General features: G+C 38.6%; 4 protein-coding genes across 4 annotated transcripts in view; all 4 read right to left on the bottom strand.

Annotated features, from left to right (window-relative positions):
* The window catches only part of gng12b (guanine nucleotide binding protein (G protein), gamma 12b), a 28,864-nt gene extending 20,847 nt beyond the window's left edge, over nt 1-8,017 (bottom strand). Inside the window, exons 1-2 of the mRNA XM_044362477.1 lie at nt 7,783-8,017; nt 587-650 (exon numbers count right to left, since the gene is read on the bottom strand). The gene's annotated coding sequence lies outside the window, so the exon portion shown is untranslated. The remainder of the gene's footprint in view (nt 1-586; nt 651-7,782) is intronic.
* A 2,971-nt stretch (nt 8,018-10,988) lies between these two features.
* LOC122989195 (protein wntless homolog) lies at nt 10,989-14,895 on the bottom strand. Its single transcript, XM_044361901.1, has 12 exons — nt 14,790-14,895; nt 14,294-14,557; nt 14,072-14,196; nt 13,826-13,981; nt 13,593-13,729; nt 12,514-12,682; nt 12,328-12,425; nt 12,178-12,241; nt 11,919-12,062; nt 11,728-11,811; nt 11,466-11,631; nt 10,989-11,329 (listed from the first exon to the last, which is right to left on the bottom strand). The coding sequence occupies exons 1-12, from the start codon at nt 14,893-14,895 to the stop codon at nt 11,229-11,231; spliced, it is 1,614 nt and encodes a 537-aa protein (XP_044217836.1). The 3' UTR covers nt 10,989-11,228.
* Nucleotides 14,896-15,095: 200 nt separating this feature from the next.
* On the bottom strand, nt 15,096-19,847 carry dr1 (down-regulator of transcription 1). Its single transcript, XM_044362174.1, has 3 exons — nt 18,959-19,847; nt 18,630-18,793; nt 15,096-16,328 (listed from the first exon to the last, which is right to left on the bottom strand). Exons 1-3 carry the CDS (start codon nt 19,176-19,178, stop codon nt 16,182-16,184), a joined length of 531 nt encoding a protein of 176 aa, XP_044218109.1. The 5' UTR covers nt 19,179-19,847; the 3' UTR covers nt 15,096-16,181.
* A 776-nt stretch (nt 19,848-20,623) lies between these two features.
* On the bottom strand, nt 20,624-24,539 carry zgc:109982 (uncharacterized protein LOC553564 homolog). The gene is made up of 6 exons (XM_044361803.1): nt 24,365-24,539; nt 22,864-23,025; nt 22,557-22,736; nt 22,380-22,473; nt 21,669-21,852; nt 20,624-21,533 (listed from the first exon to the last, which is right to left on the bottom strand). Exons 1-6 carry the CDS (start codon nt 24,459-24,461, stop codon nt 21,294-21,296), a joined length of 957 nt encoding a protein of 318 aa, XP_044217738.1. The 5' UTR covers nt 24,462-24,539; the 3' UTR covers nt 20,624-21,293.
* Between the last annotated feature and the right edge of the window lie 27 nt (nt 24,540-24,566).

The following is a 24,566-nucleotide window of genomic DNA, read 5'->3' as shown; positions in this document are numbered from 1 at the left end:
CTTTCAAACCCCACATCTCCAGTTTATAACACAGGCTTTCTGTTAAAAATGTTCTGCCTCAGATCCCATCAAAGTTATTTTGTCAAACTTGACAAAGCTTCTCCAGAGCCACAGAAGATATTACATGCTCCTCATATCTACTTAACTGACCTTTACATGTAAAATCTGTGAAGTTCCCCTATAAGGCAACATGGGACACAAATACTTAGAACAGTCACAATCTACCAATGCTACATATTCCTCATTTAAAATAAGGAAGAAAATTGATTGGTTGTTTACCTGCCAAGGCAAGTTGCAAAAGTAACGAATTTACCAGCAAAATGAAAGTGTCATTCCCTGCTTTCTGCCATTTACAACAGCATTGTGAATTCTCTTACAACCACCGGAGGGCAGCACTTCCCAAGCAGTTAACAAAGTCTGACCTGAGATATGTAAGACTTATGAGGATTGGGTGTGATTAATAATGCACAGACTGGTGAAGCAATGCTTGCAACATGATCCTTCTCTCAATTACAGGAAAGGCTGTGGGACGCTACTGGCAACAGTTGACTCTGATGGGAGCCAGTCTGCAGACAGAGTCACTGACCTGTGTGGGAAGAGATGTCAAGGAGCATGTACTGGAGGCTCCAGTCTGTGTGACCAGCATAAATCTGGAAAGAAAAGCAAAGGAAATGTGTTGGAATTACACCAAAAAGTCCAAAATTCAAATGGGTTTTCAACACAAGAGAGTCAGATTTTCCAGTGAGCATGGAGGTGGAAAGGTGGTCCACTAATGTTCATGACATTCAAGATATTTCTCATGGGCCTCATCAGGAACACTAACTGTTTTTCTAAATACAGAAAATGGTTGATGTATTAGTCCTCCAGCAGAGGGCAAACAAAAGCTGGCAAGTTTGAGCTCCCACAGTGTGATGAATGCCAACGCAGTGAAACCAGTTTCCCTATCATTTAGGGAAAATGTTGCGCACTGGCAGGCCAATTCTGTTGTGGGAAGAGGGACTCGGGCCTTTGCTCCATTGGCATTCATTACCACATTCCAGTGAAACCAGTTAAATGGCCAGTCCTTTGGTCTGAGAACTCTGTGTGTCTGTACACTTTCAGTCAGGACAACAAGAGGAGGCTGGATTTGGTGGTGTGAACTAGAGAGCAGACAGTCAAAAATAGTTTACTTATTTTCTACTGTTTATTCACTTTCACCACTTACATTTCTTCCTCATTGAAAGTCCTCATCCATCATAAACGCTTATATATAAATACTGTACTGTATAAAGGAGAATTTGGACATGGTATTTGCCATGAAAGATGGAAAGCTGGAAACAAGGTTGATGAGAGCAGTAAGACTGAACCATAACAGTAAAGTTGTGACCCGTAAAACCAAAGAAATGAGCTAAAAGATGTTAAAACGCTAGGCAGAGCTGAGAGGACCTGCAGAGTCTGCTGATAATTATCTGTAAGTTTATCACTACAAATGACTCTTATCACATTACACATTGTGATTTGATCCATTGGTATTATAAAAAATATTGATTTGTGCAGCTTTAAGCACCAAAAATGTATTAAAGGCGCTGTTTGTGATTGAAAATGCAAACAAAAGCTTTGCACACCATCAAAATCCAAAACACAGGAACCTGCTATCACTACTTTCACGCTTATTGAAAAGGTTTTACCTTATTAAGAGTTTTATGATACTGCAAAAGGTTTGTTTAACAGCAGAGTGAAATGAGGGTATGTAATTGAATTGTGATAAAATACACATCTTTTCAAAACGTTTTCATATTTAAATATACCTGAACATAAAGATGGTTTTAAAAGTTATTGACTGGGTCTTTAAAATCAAAAGCTGTCACTGTCACAACCATGCTGGCCAGCAAATTTCTGACTGAATGAATAAGATGTTTTCAGCCATTTCTGTCAATTTGAAAGAAAAGGAAGCATGCTGGCAAGGACACAGTAAACAACTGCTTGGATTATACTGTATGCAGGTGTGTGAAAATATTGAAGTAAACTATCTACAGTAAGACATTTTACATCTTTGAACGTTACTGGAAGGGAGGAGACATGTTTGTTTTAAAAATGAAATACATTTTCATCCTAAAATCTAGCACTAGTACATTGCGATGACAAAGAATTAGTGTAGATTACCAGAATAAACGAATAATAACTGTTAATCTGTTACACCAACACTCAGAGGACTGTTTGTACAACGCTGAGAACAAACATGTTTTATTACCTGCTGTGTTCCAGTTGCTAAGCAACCCCTGACTTCCTTGTCTGGTTTATAATTCACCATACTGTCCAGTATCACTGCAGTGTGGTGGAGGGTTGTCGTGTGTTTCAAGTCAGTATAAATAATATTAATGTAGCCTAACAGGAATTAAACACCATAGAATAAAGAATGTGATATTATTATAAAGCTTTATGCAAGGAGTATTTACAAATCTGTGCCACACATACAACAACACACGGTTAGCTAAAGACTCACTACCTGTGATGTCATCCAGGTCCCCTAGGGTAACAGACACATGCTGGGACAATATGCTCTTCTACTTCCACACTATAGTTATTTATTTAAACTAAGTTAAAATTTTCATTAAATATCTTTTTTGGAATGAGGTACAAACAATACTGGACTTTAAAGTGTATTAACACATTCGACTCAGTTTACATAATCAAATGTTGCTATCTTTTCATTAAACCATTAATCCATTTTACCCTTTACAATATTGACTTTCATTCATTGCTACCTAAAAAGGCTAATTCCTAATGTTTAACTTCTATAACTTATCGAACCATCTAAAGAGGTACACATATCTGTGGCATAGAAGTAAATAAATTCTTACTTCTAGATTTGGAGCATTTGTCATCGTTGCTATAGACTGTCTTTTGTATTTATAGAAGTGACGTGTTCGATAGGTGTACCTTAATTAAAACACCCTCGGAGATATACACAGCGCATCCCAACCAATCAATTAAACATCCCTGCGTATCTCACCTGATGGGATGCATAAAGAGAAGACAATTAAATTTAATGACAGGAGACTCATTCCCCCAGTGCTGTACAGATACACCACAGAGACCTGGAGTGTGTTTGTGTAATTGTGTCAGCTGAGCTTCATGTCATGCAGGACAGCACGAAGCACATGCCTATAAATATCCCACTGCAGCAATATGACAAGGGCCACAATGTCAGTGAGATCATTCACAGGTCAACCTCGCTGGTGACCACATGTGCACCCTGTCACTCTGGAAAGACATCCTGCCACAGAGGAGGGCAGAGGGTGCAACAGTGAGGCAGCAGAAACAGATCATATCAGTGATGGAGCTTCCTGTTAGCCCTAGTGAAAAGTTATCTCTACAACAAAAGGGATCTTTAATTGGAATTCATAAGCAACAAAAATATGTCCAGCATTGATTTAGAGTGCGATGTTTGTGGCTCATATTTATACCTGTTACCTCACCACAGAGTGCTTAAAATCACAGTCACACGGCCCAAAAGAGGCTGACAGTAAGAGCTTTAACTTATTAATTAGCATTCAGTGTGTGAATGCATGTGTGGCTTTCCCAGTAACATGGACAACCATGGAAGCTTAATTTCATCTATGCTGCTACCAGGTTGCCATGGCAACACTCTATTTGGACTATTTGACATCAGCATCCCCCGCCCCAGTCAAACACATCTTTGCTTTTATTCCCAAAACCTGTGTGAATGCTTTCTCCTTCACATTCTCCCCCACGAGCTAAATACACCTGATATATTGTAGCACTCTAATATACATGTATATATCTATAATGAACCAAACCTACTGTACATCAAACAATTTCAGTGTTTAAAGATAGTTGTACCTAGTCTGCAGCTACACTGGAAATGTAACAAAATGTAACATTATGGCATAAGGGTGGTCACACAGTCCTGATGTATGTACATTTATACACACTAGCATTCTTGTTATGATCAGGTTTTTGAAGTATTCTGTAACAATAAAAAGTAAAACATAAACATAATAAGCAATCTGAGTTATTTCTAAAGAAACCAGAAATTACATTTGTCCTGTTGCAGAGCTTTAATCATTGTCTTTTTTAAGAAGATGACAGAACTTAAATGTCACAGCAGTTACAATCACATTTAGAGGGCAGCAATAGCTTTTTGCTTCTGGAGTGATGAATTTGGACTTTTGTTGCACTACGACCATCAACTCATCTTGGTTACTATGGCAATAGTGTATTGAATTTGAATTTAAACTTAAAAGACAGCTCATCTTAAACAGATATACTCTTAAAACATAAAAAACACACAAATATAAATATACTCAAATATACTCTTAGATGGAAGAATCGCCTCAATGCTGATGTATTTCATTGATTTTTAAAAACCATCAATGTGTGTTTATAATTTCTGAATATAACTGAACAGATAATCTAAAGTAATAATATTACAGTATTATATTATTATGTATGTACAGTTTAGCCTGTGGTTCCCAACATTCTGGTGACATGTTAAACTTTAACAATGTCTGCTTGTGACCCAAAGCCAAAATATATTTAATTTGCAACAATATATTACAAAGAAAAGCAGCAAATTCACATATTAAAGAGGCTGGAACCAGATAGTTTTTGGCATTTTTGCTTTAAATATGACTTAAATTAATAATCAGTTATCAATTGATGACAATTTGTTTTCTGTCAATCCATAATGCAATTCAGCTACTAATGATTTCAGAACTTTGCTGGAATCTCACTATATACTATATCACTATATACAGTATATACTATATACTGAGCAAATTATGCCACAGTGGAAAAGTCTGTTAACATTATTACACTGCCAAAGAGTAAAGTGAAAGAAGCTGCTTTTATCCAGCAATGTTTAAATTTGACAAATTAGGATGTTTGGTCAGAGCCTGTTTGATACCACAGAAGATGTTGAATCTGATCCTGAATGTGAACAAAGCCAAAATTAAGAGGGACAATAGTGTGTGTGCATGTAAACATACTATCAATTTTAAAATGGAATGTATTTGAGGAAAAACCAATATAACCAATATGGCCCATTGTGAAAGGCTGTTATGACTTGCTGATAAGCAGTTAATGCTTTGTGTACCAAGCAGCCCTGCCATGAGTGACATACAGTAGCCTCCTGATACTCAGCGACTGTATAATACTTTCATCACTCTGATACGCTCCAGCGAGGAGGCTGAGAGATCTCTGACGTGTGTCAAAGCAGGAGGACATTTTTCACATATTGCTGTGGACTAACGGGGCTGGAGGCTGGCGGCGGCGGCTCCAGTGTGTTGACTAGAAGCATTCTCTGAAGGTCTTTGTGACCACAGCAGTGACGCACAGACCAGCTCCCTGGAGGCCAAGCGTGGAATTTGAGTCGAGGGATAGAGGGGAGGAAGGGGGGCAACACTCTCACAAGATTAAACAGCGCTACGGTCTGCACCAGTGACTGTGGTGTAACCAGGCAACAAGGCCAAACCCACGTCAGCACCAAAAACCCACTCAGGTGGAGTCACACTGACCTGCCAGAAGCCATGCTACTGAGAAGATCAATCTCCCGAAAACCTGAAGAATGAGCCAAATACTTTAAAAACACTTCGATTCCTTTCATGTTCTGGTCAGTTATGCAAGTGAACAATTCACATTACATGTTTATTATGTCAAAGATTCCTGAGATACAACTGATGCTGTTTGAAGAATGATCACATGATTGTATATCATGTAGTATATTATCCCTAACTATTATTAGAGCATATGTTTGAGTGACCAACAATCAATATCCATTTGATACATACAATAAAAGTGCTGAAACACTCATGTCATTATAGCTACTCAGCAGCCTACACATGTAAGGTAAGAGAAAACATTTGGTATTTGTCACATTATTGCAAAAAAGTAGTCTTTGAAAGTATGTTTCTATATCATATTCTAATAAAGTGTTTCATGAGTTGCAAAAAAGATGTAAATACAATATAAGTAATCAGCTGAAGCCCCATCTCTGTTTAGGCTTTTAAAATTAGGATCCATTCATGTCTCATTCAATGTTTGCCACTGCAGGTGTTTTTAATTCAAGTGAAAGAAATTCATATCTGTGAGTCCGACTGACCGAAAGTTGTTCTGCACATTGGAACTCTACAGTTACCACTTTAATCTGCCGATTATTTCTTGATTAATCAATTAGTTGTTTGGTCTATCAAAATGTCAGAAAACTGATAAATGTCGATCACTGTTTCCCAAAGCCCGATGTGCAACATCAAATGTCTTGTTTTGTCCTGACCAGCAGTCCACAACCCAAAGATATTCAGTCTACTGTCATAGAAAATGAAATAACCAGAACAAATTCACATTTAAGAAGCTGAAACAAGAGATTTTTTAATTTTTTTCTTTAAAAAATAACTCAAAATAATTAAAGGATTATCAACATAATTCATTTTCTGTCGATCAACTAATAGATCAATCGACTAATCGTTGCAGCTATACCCCACTTACAACGCCTTTGCTATTATTTTATTTGTTTGTGAAAGTACGTTTGGGCAGTAAAATCATTGTTATTATGATTCTGTCATGGGTAGGACCAGGAATCAAACCAGCATTTAACAACTATCTCAGAGGCTGTTTGTGTCAGTGTGAAAGATGTCCCCCTATGAAGCCACACGCAGCACAAACCAGCACTGCAGTCACCACCTCATCAGTTGAAATGAGGATAAATCAAATCCAGGATTAGCTTAAAACAAAGACCAAAGTTTAGCAGCCAAAGCCAAGGATCAAGCACACAGAGACTCAACAGAGTTTAAACTGAGATCATGGACTGCTTTATTTAAATGATTTACTGAAATTGTAATTATGATAGTGTGTGGGTGCACATAATTAAAACTGTCAACCTTTTTACTATTTGGCATCAGGCAGAGAGACGAATACATACAAAACTATAGAAATGTGTAAATACTGCAAACGATCTGCCTAAATGCCTCATGTAGATTATAAAAACATCACTCATGTCTTCCCTCTCCAAAAATTTGGTCATGATCAGTATCACAATGACAACATAATGTTGCTCAAGGGCTGCAGCTAACAGTTATCATCATTTTCATAATCTGACAGTTATTGTCTCCATTATTCCTAAACCCAGATTGCCTATTCCAGTTGATGCACACCTGGGCCTATAACCTGAGCTGGTGTCATGGTTGGGTCAATCATCCTTATTTTTGTAATCCAAAGGCCCAAACAGCCAATTTAAATAAAAAAGAACTGAGTTTCAAGGTTCCTGCTGTGGCCCTGATGTGATGCAGAATTCTCTGATTTTTCCATGACTTTCAATAACTATGTTTGACCTAAACTTTTTATTCCTTTCTGATTTGTTACTGAATATTGATGCTGTTCAGTTCATCACTGCGTTTCCCTGAAATACAACCTCCACGATATAACTGAGAATCAGACTGTTTCCTCTTAGGACCACCTGTAACCTACACCCATCCATGCTGCTTATAAAAAACCTGTTTACCAGAGGATTTAAAGAATAGCTTTGAATTAAAAGCTTTGACATACATTTTCATGACATTACATGGCAAATAGAAACAGGCAACTTATGGAACTGTTGAGAAGACATTATATTTATGATGTTTTACCTACATTTTACATACCTGCTTGATTGGATAGTATTGGAGGTCATAATTTATCATCTGATGTTACTTCACCACATCATCAGTTTCCATACATCGCTGCTTGTCATGTCATGTTACAGCTGCTATAAGATTATTCATGTAATCATTGTGCTGACACACTCACCTGGACTCTCTCTCTCTCTCTCTCTCACTCTCTCTCTCTCTCGGATCCGACAGAGTTTTTGTTTTCAAAGTCCAGCCATGAAACGATCCAGATGAAGCTCCTTGGATTAAAAAATGCTGCTCTGGTTATGTCGATTGAGAAGTTTCCTGGCGGAGAAAATAAACATTCAGTCTTGTTGGTGTGAAGCAGAGTGACAGCAGACACTCTCTGCTCGGAGTCTGCTGGCTGGGACTTCAGTTTCTCTGCTGTTTGGAAAAGACACAGCGCCCTCTGTCGGCGGCTTGTCTCATGAAACATCAAACAGACAATCCACAAAAATCTCTGACATACAGTATTAATGATGAAATGTAAAAACGACAGCGGAATGTCAGAGGGGAATGTTAAAGTTCCCCTCCACCAAAAATATGTTTTTCTTCTTGTTCCTTCAGTTGGATGTTTGAGCACTACTGTGAAGAATGATGTATGTGCAGAGTTTGACACTAGAAGGTTGTTTTCACATTTATCTGCTGAAAGTAGAAAGTTTCTCTGAGCTCGTTAAAAATCTGATCTGGAGGAGCAGGCCTATATGAGCATGATTTGTGACATCAATAGTAGTAGTTTTGAAGCCAGTTCTGATTCAACTTATACAAGTCTGATGTGGAAATGTGAAGCCTCCAGTGCACAAACACTGAGAATGGACTTCACAGTGAAGTAGGAAACATGTTGTGTCCAGAAGTTTAACCTATGAAATTAAATGTATTTACATATTTAAGATTCTGGAATTTTTAATGAGGCAGAAAGAGGAGAAGGCAGATTTTAAAGTGGTATTTTTTTTTTTTTTTTTTTTGTGGAAAAACCATATCAGACACACATTATTGTTCAATGTACTGTTTCATATACATCTTAAAACATGTCTGGAGGGGATCTTTAGGATTAATATTAAGATTTTTCATTACAAAAACATACGATTATAGAATACAATGTATTGTTGTTGATTAAAGCAGTGGTTACAAACCTTTTTGGGTGGTGAGCTTTTACAAAAAAGTAATGTCTAGTTGGAGCATCAATATGTTACTAGTTCCACCAGAGATTTGCTGTCTATACTTTTGCAGATTGTGTCATTTATATAATCATTCAGGGCCATAAGTGGTATTTCCCAAAAAAGCAAAGATTAGAGGAAAATCCATGAATGAATGAGCAGATTCTTCCCTACTTTAACTTGAATCACTGGATTAAATTATACATATATGGGATTACATTTCTGTCATAATAATCAAACAAAATCTCCCAAGAGCCAAAAATAAATAAATAAATAAATGAAAGTGAATAAAAATAAATTGAAAACAAAAAAATGACCTTAAAGGTAGAATTTAACAATTACACTAGAGTGCTATATTTGATTACAATATTCTCCACTTTTCTTTCACCGATCAGGATTTCTCAAACACTTTTTCAGTTTCAGTTCTGACAGTATATCAAATAGTTCAAATTAATTCCACTTTAACAGCCAAAATGGCAAATCCTAGTGCATCAATGTATCATCATTAACAATCTATTAATGTGATGATTATAATAGAAAACTGACAGGGGCCATTATTCTACAAAACAAGTACTTTAACTTTTGATACTTTAAGTACATTTAGCTGATAGAACTTACTTGTACCTAAGTAGGATTTTTGTATGTAGAACTTTTAGTTGTAACAGAGTATTTTTACATTGTTGTACAGGCACTTTTACTGAATTCTTCTTCCACCACTGAAAAGTGGTTAGCCTGTATAAACATAGTTTAGTAGTTTAGTATGAAGCAGTTTTTTTATATGACACCATCTGGCAATACTTTATTTTACAGGCCTCATTTCCTAAAGCTTCCTACAAACAAGCAATTCTTAGGAAACGATGGATCTGTAAAATACAGCCTTATAAAATATAAAAAAAACATGTAACTCTCTTGATCTCTATTTAGATTATGTCATTTCTCAAAACCAGACCAGACACATTTAAGACAGATTGTGGCCTCCTGTGGTCAAATCATAGCTAGGAGCAATGTTGAAGAGAGCTGAAGAGGCCAGTAAACTGAAACCAGGACTGGGAGCATTTATGTGTTGACTGAGATGATACATGGTTGCATCTTTTTAAATTGCTGTTAAAAAAGAGAGAGAGAGAGATCACCAGATACCATGTACTAGTACAGTAGACAGGCATATTGTTTTTTAAAAAAGATATATAGGCGTATCTTTCTGGAACACCTAAATGGGAGAGAGCCATTTTAAATGTTATTAGTTCAACGTGTGCTTTTCCTGCTCTTACAAGTTAAAATGTCCGCTGTAAAAAGGTCTGTTGTAATGATACAGGTGTAAGTTGTCCCAGGTGCTGGTGACAGGAGAATGAGGGAGATGTCAGTCAGCTACACCCACACACACTGTGTCTGAAATCACTCCCTAGTTCACACGGTCACTACTCCCTACTCAATGAACTTAATAGTTAACTCTTTAGTGAGCATTAACTTCATTTTACAGGTGTAGTGTTGCATGGCTGTAATTTTCATATATACCACAAGTAAGGTATTGCACTGTGGAATTTGGAGCAAAAATAGTGTACATGCTTTGGACAATATTTTTTCATCCCATACTATACATATTATATAGTGCATAAATGTCACACTGAGAATTCAGACACTCAAATAAAAAAAATTAAAAGTAAACTGTGCACTACGTAGTACTGAGTGATTTTATGACACAGCTACAGTCTTGAGAAAAGTCTAATTAGGCCACATAAATGCAAACACGTGTGTAAGTGCACCATTAGTGTGGGCTTTGATGTATGAATAAGGATCTACCACATGTTTTGATCTCCTCTTATGTATACTGTATGAATACACCAAAAATGAGAGAGAACTTTCAGATTACTGCAACACGAATCAACGAAAATCCAAAATTAATCTTACTGCAATAATATAAAGTATTAGAAAATTATACATAAGAATATAAATACAAACTAGACTATTAGAAAAATAAACTACATATTAAAAATGAGCAAGTTAATATCCAAATATGTTCAAGGTGTTGCCATGTTTAACAATTCAGTGCTGTATGATGTCACTCTACACTGAGCCTCCATTCATCCACAGACAGACAGTAGAAGCTTTTAGGTGAATAAAGAAACAGATTCATCTTTGGTTATGTCATTGCTTTCATTACTTGATAAATGACAGTACATTGGCTTGCATCTCTACGGTGGGACATTTAGCAGTGATATTCTCATCCACTTCAACAACAAATTACATTAAAAAGCTGCATTAAAATAGTTAAATTGTTGGCTCTCACTCTCCCAAACATGCATAGTGCATTTCAGGTATTGTGATAAACCATACTGCTATTTAAAAATGACATAGTCTAACTTTTATAGCATATCAGTATTTATAATGTGGACAAAAAGTTCTAGAAAGCAAGCTAAACTGGGTCCGGCAGCTACTCCACCACCACCTTCCCCATGATCCTGTAGGTCTCTGTTGGGCCCTGCTCTCCACATGTCAGCTGTGTGTCTTGGCTCTCAGGCTTCTTCAGCGAATCTGTCAGTGGTGAACATGATCTTAGACAAACAGCTGTTGCTATGAAACATGTTTGACATATTCACAATGCAAATATTTCTTTTTATTCGTTCTTGCAGAACTGGATTTCTAACCATGAAGCAGAAATGTTACGGACCTGTCTGTCGACTGTCTCCTGGCTTGTTTCTGTAGTGCTTGTGGGAGGGAGCATAGAGGAAGATTATGGTGAACACATACAGGTTCCACATGCCGTAGATCCCTGTGAGAAAGGCACTGTGGACTTGCAGAGTGTAGTCTCCCCAGTGCCAGTGACCTTCACTGACCTGGTCACAGATAAAAAAAATGTTTGGAATGATTTTTAGGAGCTTAATCATGTCAAAATAGAGACTTCCATGTTGCTCATAAAGGGTAATTCTTACTTGAGTTAAGATGAAGAAGATGACAGTCATGGCTGCACATGCTAGAGTTACCAGCATCAAAAACTTGAACCTGAAGATGATACCCTGCCAACACCAGTAAGAGTGGAGAAAAAAAGTGAGAATTATGCTTTGTCTTTTGAAAGGAAAGATTTTCTACCTCCGTTTTACTTTTTATTTGTTATGAAACCAACCTTATAATGCAGTTTCCTAGCCTCAGGCATTGCAGGGAGTTGCTGGATTTTCCCACCAATGTTCCTGAACACACAAAGCACCATGCAACACAGAGAGAGGAAGTAGAGACAAGCAGCAATGCCTGCCACAATAATGAAGGTAATCTGTGAGCTCAGTCAAAGGAAAAGCATGGATGACACAGAGAGACTCAAATTTAAGGTATGTTCTCATAATGCAGAATCCGACTTTTATAATTAAGTATAAATATCTGAAGGATACAACAAGATTGGTCCCAAATTCCGATGCCCACACGCTGTAGAAAGGGTTGGTCAAATGAACCCCCCTACCATAAGAAGCAAGCACATTCAAATTTATGGAAAGATACAACAATGACACACAAGATGTCATCCAAGGCAGTGCTGTCATTACCTTTCACTCAGGTCAAATATGAGGAGAACAGATGAACTGAACACCACGAGTCCAACCTGCCACCAGTACGCTGAGAGCCGATTCCTCTGACTTTGGTCCTAAAGGAAGTTGTTGTTGAAAGAAAGAGCATGATTGGCATGAAGGCACGCAGCAACATACAACAGAGAACGAGAACCAGATGCTAACCATGAGATGTTCCCCGCAGAAGATGATCCAGAAACAGAAGAGTGTGGAGTAGAAGACGCCCTGTTGGACATCTTCCAACAACAGCATCCACGTCCACTCAAAGCCCAGGGAGAGCCACTCCACCGGCACGTTCAGGAACATCATAGAGATACCCAGGGCAAATATTACCCTGGACAAGGCAAATACAGTCCAACTAGTATTCTGCAGGATACAAGGACATCCATTTGCTCTTAAAATACAACTAACTTTGCGCTGCAGGCAGAGTATTGACCTGGTTCCACCAGGCCAAACATGCACTTCAGATCAAGCATTTTTCATCACTCTTGCTCTCCACTTGCCACCCTGAGGCACTGTATACTTCTGAGAGTCAGACAGAAGGGTTACCTGTGGCTTTTAACTTCTCACTGTGAGAGTGAAAAAGCCTGGGATGCACTCAATGTTTCAACTAAAGAGCAATGGAGCTTCATCTGTCTGTAGTAAAATATCCGAAGGCTGTATAGATTTAAGGATTTTATGGAGCTCCAGTGTTCTATATGAAATAAATGAATAAGACATTATGAAATAATTATTTATATAGCTAAGTAGAATAAAAATATATATAATTGAACCAATAAATTGTGGAATATTTTTAGAAACCATTAAAACTCAACTGATGAAATGAAATATAAAATATTATTTTATCAGGTTTTACTGGAATTCATATTATTTAAAAATGTTATTTCATAATTCTCTTTGCCAGTGACACTTTTATTTCATGTCAGTATTTTATATCTTAATGTCACTTTTCATAGTCATTTTTATCTTAGATTTCCACTTTTTATGACAGTGGAGTTATAACCAGTTCCCACCATTTTGATCTTTCAGCCAATCACAATTTACATTTATTTTAATTTTGTGTTATTTATCATAATTTGTTACTTATTTAATATTGAACACTTAAGGCTTCCACAGATTTATACCTTTGATACTAAAATGTAGAAATATTCTTCATGTGGCCACACAACTGTAATGTTAAATAGTGCTTTAACGAAGGCAAAGAGTTGGTTCAATAAATACATTTAGCCATTATTGGATCATACTTTTCCAGGAGGACTGGCTGTCTCGCCATGAGGCTGATCCTGTGCCAGTACCAAGCTGCGGCTACGAATATCCACGGGCTGAAGACAGTCTTCATGCTGATCCACACTTTAGTGAAGCCTCCATTCTGGTGGATGCCCTTAGAGAAGGAGGACATTGAATATTTCAACGTGACACATGCAGGCTATGGAAGTCAAAACCATAATGGAAGTTAAATTAGAAGGATTAAACTCACCACTATGTGGATGTCCTTTATTTCTCCAATTCCAACGTTCACTGTGTCATTAACTGGCAAGCGTATGTTAATTAGAAAATATTTGTGGGCCACACTTCCTAGTTCCATGAATGGTATCGGGTCACAGTGATAAAAGCGGCCTTCATTTTCATATATCTGCAAAACCATGGACTGTTTGAGGTTACTCTGCTAAGAGATTTGATTATAAATTATTTGCATATAGTAAATGCAGTCATGCAGGTTTACCTTAGGGACTTCAAATGTGCACCTAAGCGGTCTTTGCTCCACTGAGTGAAATTTTGTGGTCCACTCAGAAACCAAATCATCCCTGTACGCCAGTCCAGCATCAATAGTGACAATAACATCATCTTCTACACAGAGAGGGACAGGATTCATGATTCACAAGAACAGCTGTGATCTACAGTACACTGACCATTTAAATTTCTAACACAAAGACACACATCTTACCAATCTGATTGATCATTTTGAATGCAATGTCAAATTGTAGAACAGCCAACATATACTGAAACCAGGGGCTCATCTCCTTGTTGGGAAGAGGTATGTGCACGGCAAAAACGATGTCATTGGCATCCAGTGTTTTTGCCAAAGGCTCATCGAAACTGTGGATCTGCTGGCACTGATTTGATCCCCATGGCACGAGCCACACATGCGCCCTGTGGCGATTTATGCATTTGGTGGCCAAGTAGCGGATGGCACTTGTGGGACAGGGAGCTATGGCAAAGGGAAATGACCTGATCAGTATAATATTTGAGTTTATGATGTTTTATCAAGCACAAACAGTAAGACTCCATATTTTATTAAACTGCAATGGGAATCTGGTTCAAATTAACAAGATTTTTGTGAACTTTTAATATACAATCTATAAGTCTCACTTTGCCAGATACATTTCACTATTTGTAGTTGCAGCAATCAATTTATCAAGTAATAAAATCTGACTACTTACCAATTAATGCGCCAACCAAGATGGACAGAACTTGAAAAACAAGAATAAAGAGAACCAAGAAAAACAATTTCTTAGTGCTCATGCTTTCTATGATTGCTCCTGCCATATCTAAAAGATAATTTGAGAAAGTGACTACAAGCCCGCGTGGTCCCAGTAGGCTGAGTGCTACACTACATCTGACTGTCCCAAGGGATGAAGAGGATGAGACATCAGCATCAAACAGCGTGTGCAGTGGGGGGTGGGGTGTAACCATCATGTGTTTAGATTCAGAACATTAAAAGAGCAATTATGGTAGACACAAAACAGTTGTCTATAAAACATGATTCCTTTATTGCTTAAAGAATACAACTTTGTAATATAGGCGAGTGAATGTGTATCACAACTAGGTTACTTGTCTTTACACTGAGGATTTACCACAGTCACAATGCAAATGTTTGATACTGCACCCGAGGAGAGGGGGGAAATAACAAATTCAGCCTGGATATCAAAGCATCTTACAAAGTCATAGGTTAATAATCTTTAACACTGACTTGGAGTCAGCAACGAGAATCACAGTAGCACCTACACCTTTAAAAAACACTAACTCTGGGCTGTTAGTCTGTCCTCTATCTTTGGTTCTATGAGACAAAATATTCTGCTTCTGAAAGGTGTAGCTAATTACCAATACTGTGGGTGGTTTAAGGTAAGAAAAATGATGCAACATAAAGTATCTGAGTGAGCTAAAATGAAACAAAATGTCAGTTTATTTCTCTACTGAACAAAAACAATTCCATTATTCACAACCCCCTGAAAAGATCCTCTGTTGAACAAATATACCAAGAGGGGGGTAAAAGAAAACCCTTACTGTAAAAATGACCATGAAACCACAAGAAAGGATGAATCAGCTGCTCTGAAATCATTCTAGAGCAGGTCTCCTAAACCACAAAAAGTGATCTAGTACAACGGATAACATAAGTAAGCTAATCTGGGGCAGTACCACAAGAATTGAACACTTGCTGCTTTATCACCAAAAATCACTGACATATCTCAGGCGACGTTTGCCTTCAGTGTGTCCATAACACGTCCAGAAATCTACAAATTACTCACAACAGAATATCAAGACATAATTAAACAGAAGCAACTGGAAAAAAGGGGGGGGAATGAGATTAATCGAAAACTTCATTAACAGCCTCTCGATCCAAATCATTTTCAGGTACTGGTGTCTGAGGCTATCTTGAAATCCCCCTTCAGCTTTCTCTTCACTGTCCGTTCCAATGTGCATTTCCCATCTTTCACTGATGTATCCCAGCCGTCACACGTGTCTCATGTCTGTGTCAATGACAGTACTGGGAGATTTGTGTGCCGACACTGTCCCAGGAAGGGATTTCGGACAAGTTGAACGCCGTCCTGGGATCACATGTCATCCTCCTCGTCTTCATCCTGAGAGGAACCGGCCTGCTGTGCGGCGCTGGCAGATGCTGCTGCCATCTGTGCCTGTTGGGCGGCCTGCTGCATCTGCAACCACTCCTGCTGGGCGAGCTCTGCCTGCTGCTGCCGCGCCTGCGGTAACACAATCCAACCAAAGCAGAGACATGAAACACAGGAAGGTAATCAAAGAGCTTAGTAGACCATTAGAAAGATTCATACATTGAGATCAGACGTCCCATTAGAGCTCAAGTATCACAATGATTTTGACTCAGAGATATTACACCATTATGTATATTAGGCATGAGAAGTCGCAGAGTCACGCACACCATCTCCGGAGTCGGGCAAAAGTGCACCTGACCCGCCTCTAAACAGGTTGCCGTGACGTCTCGCCAACTGCTGCCCTGCTCCCTGCTCGTACCCCTCAAACAAGCTGTGTTGTGAGACTCAACTCATGTCTGTGCTGGAGACCAGAGAGAAAGCTGTTTTTAAAAGCTTAAAAGAACTTATAGGGAATGAAATGTGTCCATCCACCGTTTTATAGCTGTGACTTTTACCACTAGTTACAGCCATGATGTATACAGTCCCCTGCTTTCAACTCAAGACAAGCGTGTCATCAGTTAAAGACAAACCTCAAGCAGGTAGTCCTGTTGTAATGGACATGCAAATCCCCGCCGCACTGGGCTGATGCACCGAGTCAAACCAAGCCAGCATGTATGTGGAAAAAGACTAGTAGTTACACCTCTGAGAAGGTGCGCCTTAGCTACTGCTGGACTGTCTACTACTCCATACTACACACCCAAGAAGCTGCTGCACCAACCCTGTCCCCTAGAAATTATGTTTATACACAACTAAATTGCAACAGCAAATACGTTTTTCAGTGAACATAATGCTTGCTGAATTATGGTTTCTGTAAACACGAGAAAATGTTATTTAATGTATCTGTCAAGTTGCAAAAATGTTGATACTGAGTAAAATATTCTCCCAGCATATTTCATTTGTTTTCTGCCAAAATATCTAATGTTGTAGTGTAATATATGCTGGTAGTAACTACAGAATATTTAACTTTTTATGGTTGTGTTTAGGCACTGGCAGCACTTGGTTAAGGTTAGGGAGAGGTCATGGTACACAATGACATGAAGGATAACATGTTTCTAACATTTAACCAAAAACACCACCTTTCAATAACCTTGACGAAAGTGTTTTTCTTGTGCACCCTCCTTTCTACAACTTCATTGTGGTACATAAGTTTAGCCCTTCATTCAAAAAAATAAAAAATGCCTGAGAGCATAATACAGGCAGCAATTACGTTTGTTGACGCAACGTGATTGAGAAAACAATTTGGTAATATACAAAGTAATTTCTAGATGATAGGGTTGGCTGCATGTAGGTGTAACAACAACGCAATATCTTGTATTGTGTTCAGTTGTGATACTGTATCCTTCCTTCTATACTGCAGACAACTGAACTGTAATATTTTGTGCCAGTTCATCACATATTGTCTTATTACATTTCCTAAAAAAAAAAAGGTAAACTGTAAAGGCAAAAACAACTAAAAAGAAGATATGGAGATGTTTGGAGCTCTTTGTTGAGCGGCTCTAATAGAAATAACGCAGAGAGGAGAAGCACAAGCAGAAACAGCCACAGTGATGATAATGTTTGATGAAGAGTTGCAGACGACCAGCACACCTCCAACAGGTAAACTACTTATTTTCTTTTCCATGATGTGTAATGGAAAAACACTCACAGCGTGCCAGCTCAACTCGAGTCACAGCTCGGTGTGAGTACCCAGAAACCAATGGAAAAACACCATAATGTTAGTGGATCAGTGAACTTATGCACTGTGTGTGAAGCAGAGGGCCATATAAAATCCATCATGAGCCGACATCGGCTCGGGGTGAAAGTAGAAAAAAACTGTTGGAAACTGCGTTCAGAGCAGTCTGAAGCCAGTGATTTTTGCTCACATAGATTACTTCTACATAGGTTTACCTCATTATTTGACAAGTTTAATATGAACATCTGACATTGTAACATATATATATGACTGAAAATAAGGAAAAGCATGATAAGTCCCCTTTAAATATGTACTTTCCTTTGCTGTTTGTACACTAAACTCTAATGTATCATCTTTGCTATTTTCATTGTGTGAACAAGGGCTGTCCAGGCACAACAGCATTAATAACTTTCACTGAGAAAAAAATCATTCAGTTAACTTCAGAGGTAATTTTTCTCTTCAGTGACACACACCATCATTGATGACTGATTACAATTTTGCAACATGTCACCTGCAAGACTACCTGTATTGCAGCACCATTGCTATCATATTGTGGGCACTCAAAGTATATTGTGTGAAACCATACAGCTCACAGTGTAAAGGGCATGATGCTCATCAATACATGGGAAATCAAGTTATTAACTCATAGCTTCAGATCATACCTTGGCAAACAATTCCTGTTGTTGTCTGAGGAGCTCTTCCTCTGGGATACCAAGGTTCTCCAGTCGAGAGCTGGCCTTCCTCCTCTTCAGAGCCACAGTTTTACACTCCTGCAGGACATCTTTCACCTCCGTGATATATGATGCGAAACCAAGACTCTCAAGGGCTGCGGAGTGAAAACAAGAGGCGAAAGCGAAATAATTAAGTTACCCAAGTGTGTGTGTGTATATGTGTGTGTGGTTAAACTCGTGGCAGGGAGCACGACACACCCCCTCTCTTGCATTCTCAGTACATTTAACGAGTTGTTGGACAAACATGGGCCAGGACTCACCATTTATGACATGCTCAGGAGATATGGTCTTCTTGTCGGACTTGTTGCATATTTCATTGGCCTCCGAGGATATGAGGTGTATGAACTCTGTGCAGCAGTTAACCACCAGCTCCCGGGCGTCGTTGGCCACTCGTACGTTTGGGAGAGTTTCTTTAATCATTTTGTTGATAGCTGCTCTGGGGATGGTGAGGTCGTCGTCGTTTCCAGAGGAAGAAGCCATCGTGGCAGTCAAACGAAACCACAAACTAAAAAAAAGTAAAGCTTCGGCTCTCGACTAAGTGGTGTAAAACGTTAGCGAAGAGCCCTTTCTTGATTGACGAGGTTAACGCACAGGTCAAGGAAACGTCAACACCAAATTAAAGAAGTCGCCAAGCGATGAGACGTTTCCTCAAAGTTAGCCGGCTGGCTTGCTAACAGCCAATTCTGCGCTTTAAAACAAAAAGAGGTGCAGTTTCAATTGTTACACGAGATGTGACAAAAAGTTAAAGTTCAAATAACCGTTAAAGCACAGGGAAGAAAACACAAACACGTTAACACTGCGGGGAAATGTTTGGCAAGCCAGCCACAACCCAGAAGACAAGTGAAAGCGGAGTGTGAGAGCATGGCTAACCTACAGCCAGGCTAACAATGAGCTGCTCCTGCCGTATCAAACTAAATACGTGGCCGGGCAGACACGACGAGGGGGAATAAAGTCGCCACAACACGGTAGCTTACTCTTCCTTGCATCGACCAAATGAGCCAAACATGTCAAACAATCCTAAAGCTACTAGCAATTAATTAAAACATTTTGCAATTTGGGCAACATTAGCTTCATTTTATCCGGATGCAACGTCAAACAAAAAGCCGGATGCGGCGTGTCCCCGAGAAGTCGCCTGGCAACTGTTTACCGCCATCTGCTGCTCTTTTTGCCTTATTTTTTTCCAAACCACATTCCGCAAAGACCCGCCCTACTCTACTTCTGATTGGCTAGTACTCGTTGCCTTCGTTGGTTAGATTGGTTAGGTCAGATTAGGGTAAGAATAGCAGGGTGAGAGCCAATCAGAGACAGAATAGAGCAGGTCTTCGCAGAATACGGGTGGAAAAAAATAACGCGCTCTTTTTTTGGTGAATTAGTTCTTCTTCTTCTTTGGTGTTTATGGCATTTGGCATCCTTTAAGTTGCATTACTGCCTCCCTCTGGATTTAATCGCCCACTGCTGTCCCATTCTATTACAATCTTGTAATTAGTCCAATTGCTCTCAAAAGTCTAAATAACTTCTTTTCCCCACCTCGTGTCCCCACACTCAGGCAAATATTTAACCCTGGTCTCCACTCGTCCTAGCCTCTGTAGACCTGTAATCTTTGCTCTTCTTTCCTGCTTATATTTCCTGCATGAAATTGGGATGTGCTCCACTGTCTCTTTCTCCTTGGCGAATTAGTTACAGATTTCTATTCTATTTTAATCTATTTTATTATATTGTATTCTATTCTCTGCCCACATATTAAGAACTCATTAATGTTTCTTCAATGAAAAAGGTTCATTAATATTGTATTGTATTTGTATTGTATTTATTGGGACAATGTACAGTTTTAAACATAAATGTTAACATTTGATGTACTGCACCAGAGTTAGCTTTAAAGCTAATTTTCATCTGCAGTCCCTCACAAATAAAACATATAACAGCACAATAATAAACAGTACAAAGCAAAAAACACACAGGACACACTATACAAAATACAAAGCTACACACAATAGCACATCACATACACCCTAACAAAACACTAACAAAAGTCCATGTGGTGTGAGGCTTAGACAAACAGCTGAATCCCAGATTAGGCCAGGTGTAAATACATAATCCAGTTTCACAAACACAGGTTGTCACTAACAAAAGTGGCTGACACAGTAATAAATATTTTCAAAGGATGGCTTTAAAATGTATTTGAAAAGTACACACCACCCCTCAATAAGACAATATAATCATCTGAACTATCTGAATACTTCCTCTAATGCATTGACTTTGCTGCTGCCCTTCATAGTTATGCTTACCTCTTACATATTGTGTAATATAAAGGCTTTGAGGCTTAACGAGTTAAGAGAGTTATAGTAGTCTGTTCAGTGTATAGGGTGCAGTTTACAATCTTCAGCAGGAGCTCAGACATACATGGAAAAGGAGATTGTATTGTCATTAGTATCCATAGTTTTTCATGTTTTATTTGTTCACAATAATTATTGTTTCAGCATGTCATAGCAAAGAAGTCTTATAGTTCAAAATAAAATAAACGCAAAATTGCTGAAAAGCCATTAGCATACACAGATGAATTTATCTCACAAAAACAGCAAAGATGAGACATGGACTTTATGAGTTGCTCTTATCTTTTTCCAGTGTGAAGCTCTTTCGGCTTCTCCAGCGTAGCAGCTTGAGGAAGTTTAGACTGGCATTGAAGACCTTATCGTGTTCAAACACCATTTTATAAAATGTGTCAATTGGGAGGTCACCATTAGGGTCAGCATATTTGAGGGTGGTCATAGGGGTGTAAAGCGTATTTGTCTGATGACGGAACGGGGGATTCTCCATGGTGATGATCTTGTGAGTATGCTAGAAGAAAAAACAAAGAACAAACATAAACCACTGGTGTAGAGAATGTGCACTAATTTATCTCAGTTGCAGTGTATTAATGGTGAAGCAACATATGATGAGGTGAGGGATGTTTGCAGATGAATAATGCTATACCTCTGCTACATCCTCAGCAGTCTGCCCGAGGGTTTCAAAGATTTGTTTGTAGTTCTTCAAGTAGATGTTGGTGAACATGTCAGCAGTAATTTTGTCAGCATTGCTGAGATCAGTCTTCATGCCTTCATCATAGACTTTACGTTCAAACTCTGTTATCACTGGACCTGGCTCGATCAGACTGATACTGAGAAAAGAAAACAGAAGTACACACAAATTCATATCCCTCCCAATAAGAGACTGAAGTACAACAAGTTAGTAAATGCTACAGAGGTAACTTTACCTTTAATACACTGTAGTGGAACATTTTGTGTTAAGTATATGGCCCTATTCCTCTGCTCCTATCTGAGATGAAACCACCTTGCAGAGCTACTCCCTTTAATATACGCTTACTGGTGAATACTGTGCTAGGACTTGCCCAAAGCCAGGGTGTGCTGTGTTTGGCATACTTAAGTCGGCATATTTTTCCCTCAATGGTGAGACAATAGTGGGCTTGGTTATGCAATAGAACTGTGCAGATGGTAGAGACATAACATGGGCAAGTGCTAGTTTGCAGGCATTTGCATGTTAGCTCTGGAAGGGAATGTTTCTCTGACATACAATATCTTTCCCTCACTGATCCCAGCCCTTGGAACTCAGTACAAGAGATACCAGCACAAAAATGTGCATCAGTCTCTGTTCTGTGAATGAAGCATGATAGAATCAGTATCTTACTTGAGATTAAATCTCAGGGCTTGTACTGCCAAGCTCTCACAGAAGCCTTCCACTGCAAATTTGGATGCTGCATAGACATCATTAAATAAAATCCCTGAAAAACAAAGACACTGTTAACACACTGTTTTGTCACCTCAGTTGAATGTGAGAATGATGAAGAGATGTAACAATTCTCACCCTGGATGCCCATGACACTGCTAATGACCACAATATGGCCTTTTTTCCTCCTCTTCATGTCAGGTAGGATTTCCTTCAGCAGCCGCACCAGCCCAAAGAAGTTGGTATCCATGACAGTTTTCATCTCATCAATAGACTGACACTCGATGGGTCCAATCAGACCCATCCCAGCATTACTTACTATGTGAGGAAGTAAAGCATGGAAAAAATATACAGTTGGAATATATTGGAAAAATATACATAGTTGCAATAACAACACTCAATATTAAAAGCTGATAGCCTTTAACTAAAGGGTTTTTTGACTCACTAAGAATGTCCACCCGGCGGTCAGGCAGGCTGTCTACACAGGCTTTGATGGAGTTCTCGTCACATACGTCCAGCTGTTTGATTTCCAAAGTTCTGCCCAGACTCCTGCCTGCTGCCTCAACCAGGTCCTTACCCTTACTCAGGTTCCTCATGGTAGCATACACTACAACAAATGAAATCAATTTGAACCAGTGAATTTGTTTACTACTTGGATACAGATCATCACAAATTAAAACATGTTTTCTTAGTAACCTCCATGGTACCCTGCAATGGTGTTTGCTGCCACCCCCAGTATATTTAAGGGTAATGTAATTTTCTTCATGATGTTCAAAGCATTGACAAATGACATTCAAAAATTCAACTGCAATGTTGTTTCCTGAAACAGTGTCCTAGTTACTCTGCAGGCATTCAGACTATTTCCTCTACAGAAAGCAGTTCTAATAAAAACTGCAGACAGTGTGGATTATCAAGAGAAACCAGGACAATTTTTCTGAAAAGATATGATAGTGTTAGTTGGTTATGTCAACGTTTTTGTGTGTGTGTGTGTGTGTGTGTGTGTGTGTGATTTCGGTAAACTGCCTCTATAAACACATAGACCAAGCTTCTAACCAATTAAACAGCCTGTCATTACTCTGTTTGTTTTAGATATCTATGACTTATTTAGTAAAATACCCCTTTTTTGCAGCCATATAACCACTATTAGCACACAATCTTGAATATTCATCACTATAAAACTGGCTGTAATCCTTCAAGTTTTGAGTTATTTCATTTCTACAGTTTAGGTTAGGGACTGTACGAAAAATTATTGGGGCAGCTGAACCATACCTTTATGACAGCGTTCTAAAAATTTTCAATGGACCTTCCCGTTCACTTGAAAAACTGCAACACCCTCCACCCTAATATCTTACAATAATAGAGCAGTGTTGAATCAGTAAAACCTGTTTGATCATAAAAATGTAAGGCACATAAAGAATTTGAAATGGTATACTATTTTGAATTCAATCTGTAAATGGAGCAATCATTTTCTCAGTATCTAACAAATTTCCAATTAGAAAATATTGCAAACATTATGCAACCATTCCATTCCATTCTATTTTTGAACCAAGAGCTACTTACTGAACAGCTATTACCACTGCCAGTGACTAAATGAACCAGGCACAGGCAGCTTTTTGCAGCTCAAAGGAAGGCTGAAAAATATAAATCTGGGGTGATAAGAATTCAAAATATCCTCCCCTGCCCTTCCAAAAATTTCCGACTACTCTCCTGTTAGCCTAAAAGAGAAAATACATAACACTTCCCCTTTTTTGATGACTTATCCCTAATAATTTTTGTACAGTTCCTAAAATGTTAAATTACCATTCTCTAATTTTGTCTTCAGCATATACAACCTGATACATTTGCAAAACAGACATCCTCTTAGTCTATTTGCACACCAGTGACACAGTTTCAGAAATGCCCACATCAATCATGACAAGTTTAGACACAAAATTTGACTATTTTACCCATGAACCTCTTCTTCTCATCTTTTGAGATGCGGGTAGCCAAGGCGAGGCCAATTCCAGAGGAGCAGCCAGTGATGAGTACCACCTTCTGGTTCATTGTGCCTGATCAGTGTTTGTCTTGCAGCTCCAGCAGCAGAGAATGACAGAGAACAATAGAGAGGAGGCAATAGGCGACGTGCAGACACTTTTAAAGCCCCCTCCT

This window comes from Thunnus albacares, chromosome 9, assembly GCF_914725855.1.
Source record: "Thunnus albacares chromosome 9, fThuAlb1.1, whole genome shotgun sequence".
Lineage (NCBI taxonomy): Eukaryota > Metazoa > Chordata > Actinopteri > Scombriformes > Scombridae > Thunnus > Thunnus albacares.
The sequence above is the reverse complement of the archived record's forward strand: the minus strand, read 5'-3'. Positions and strand labels throughout refer to the sequence as shown.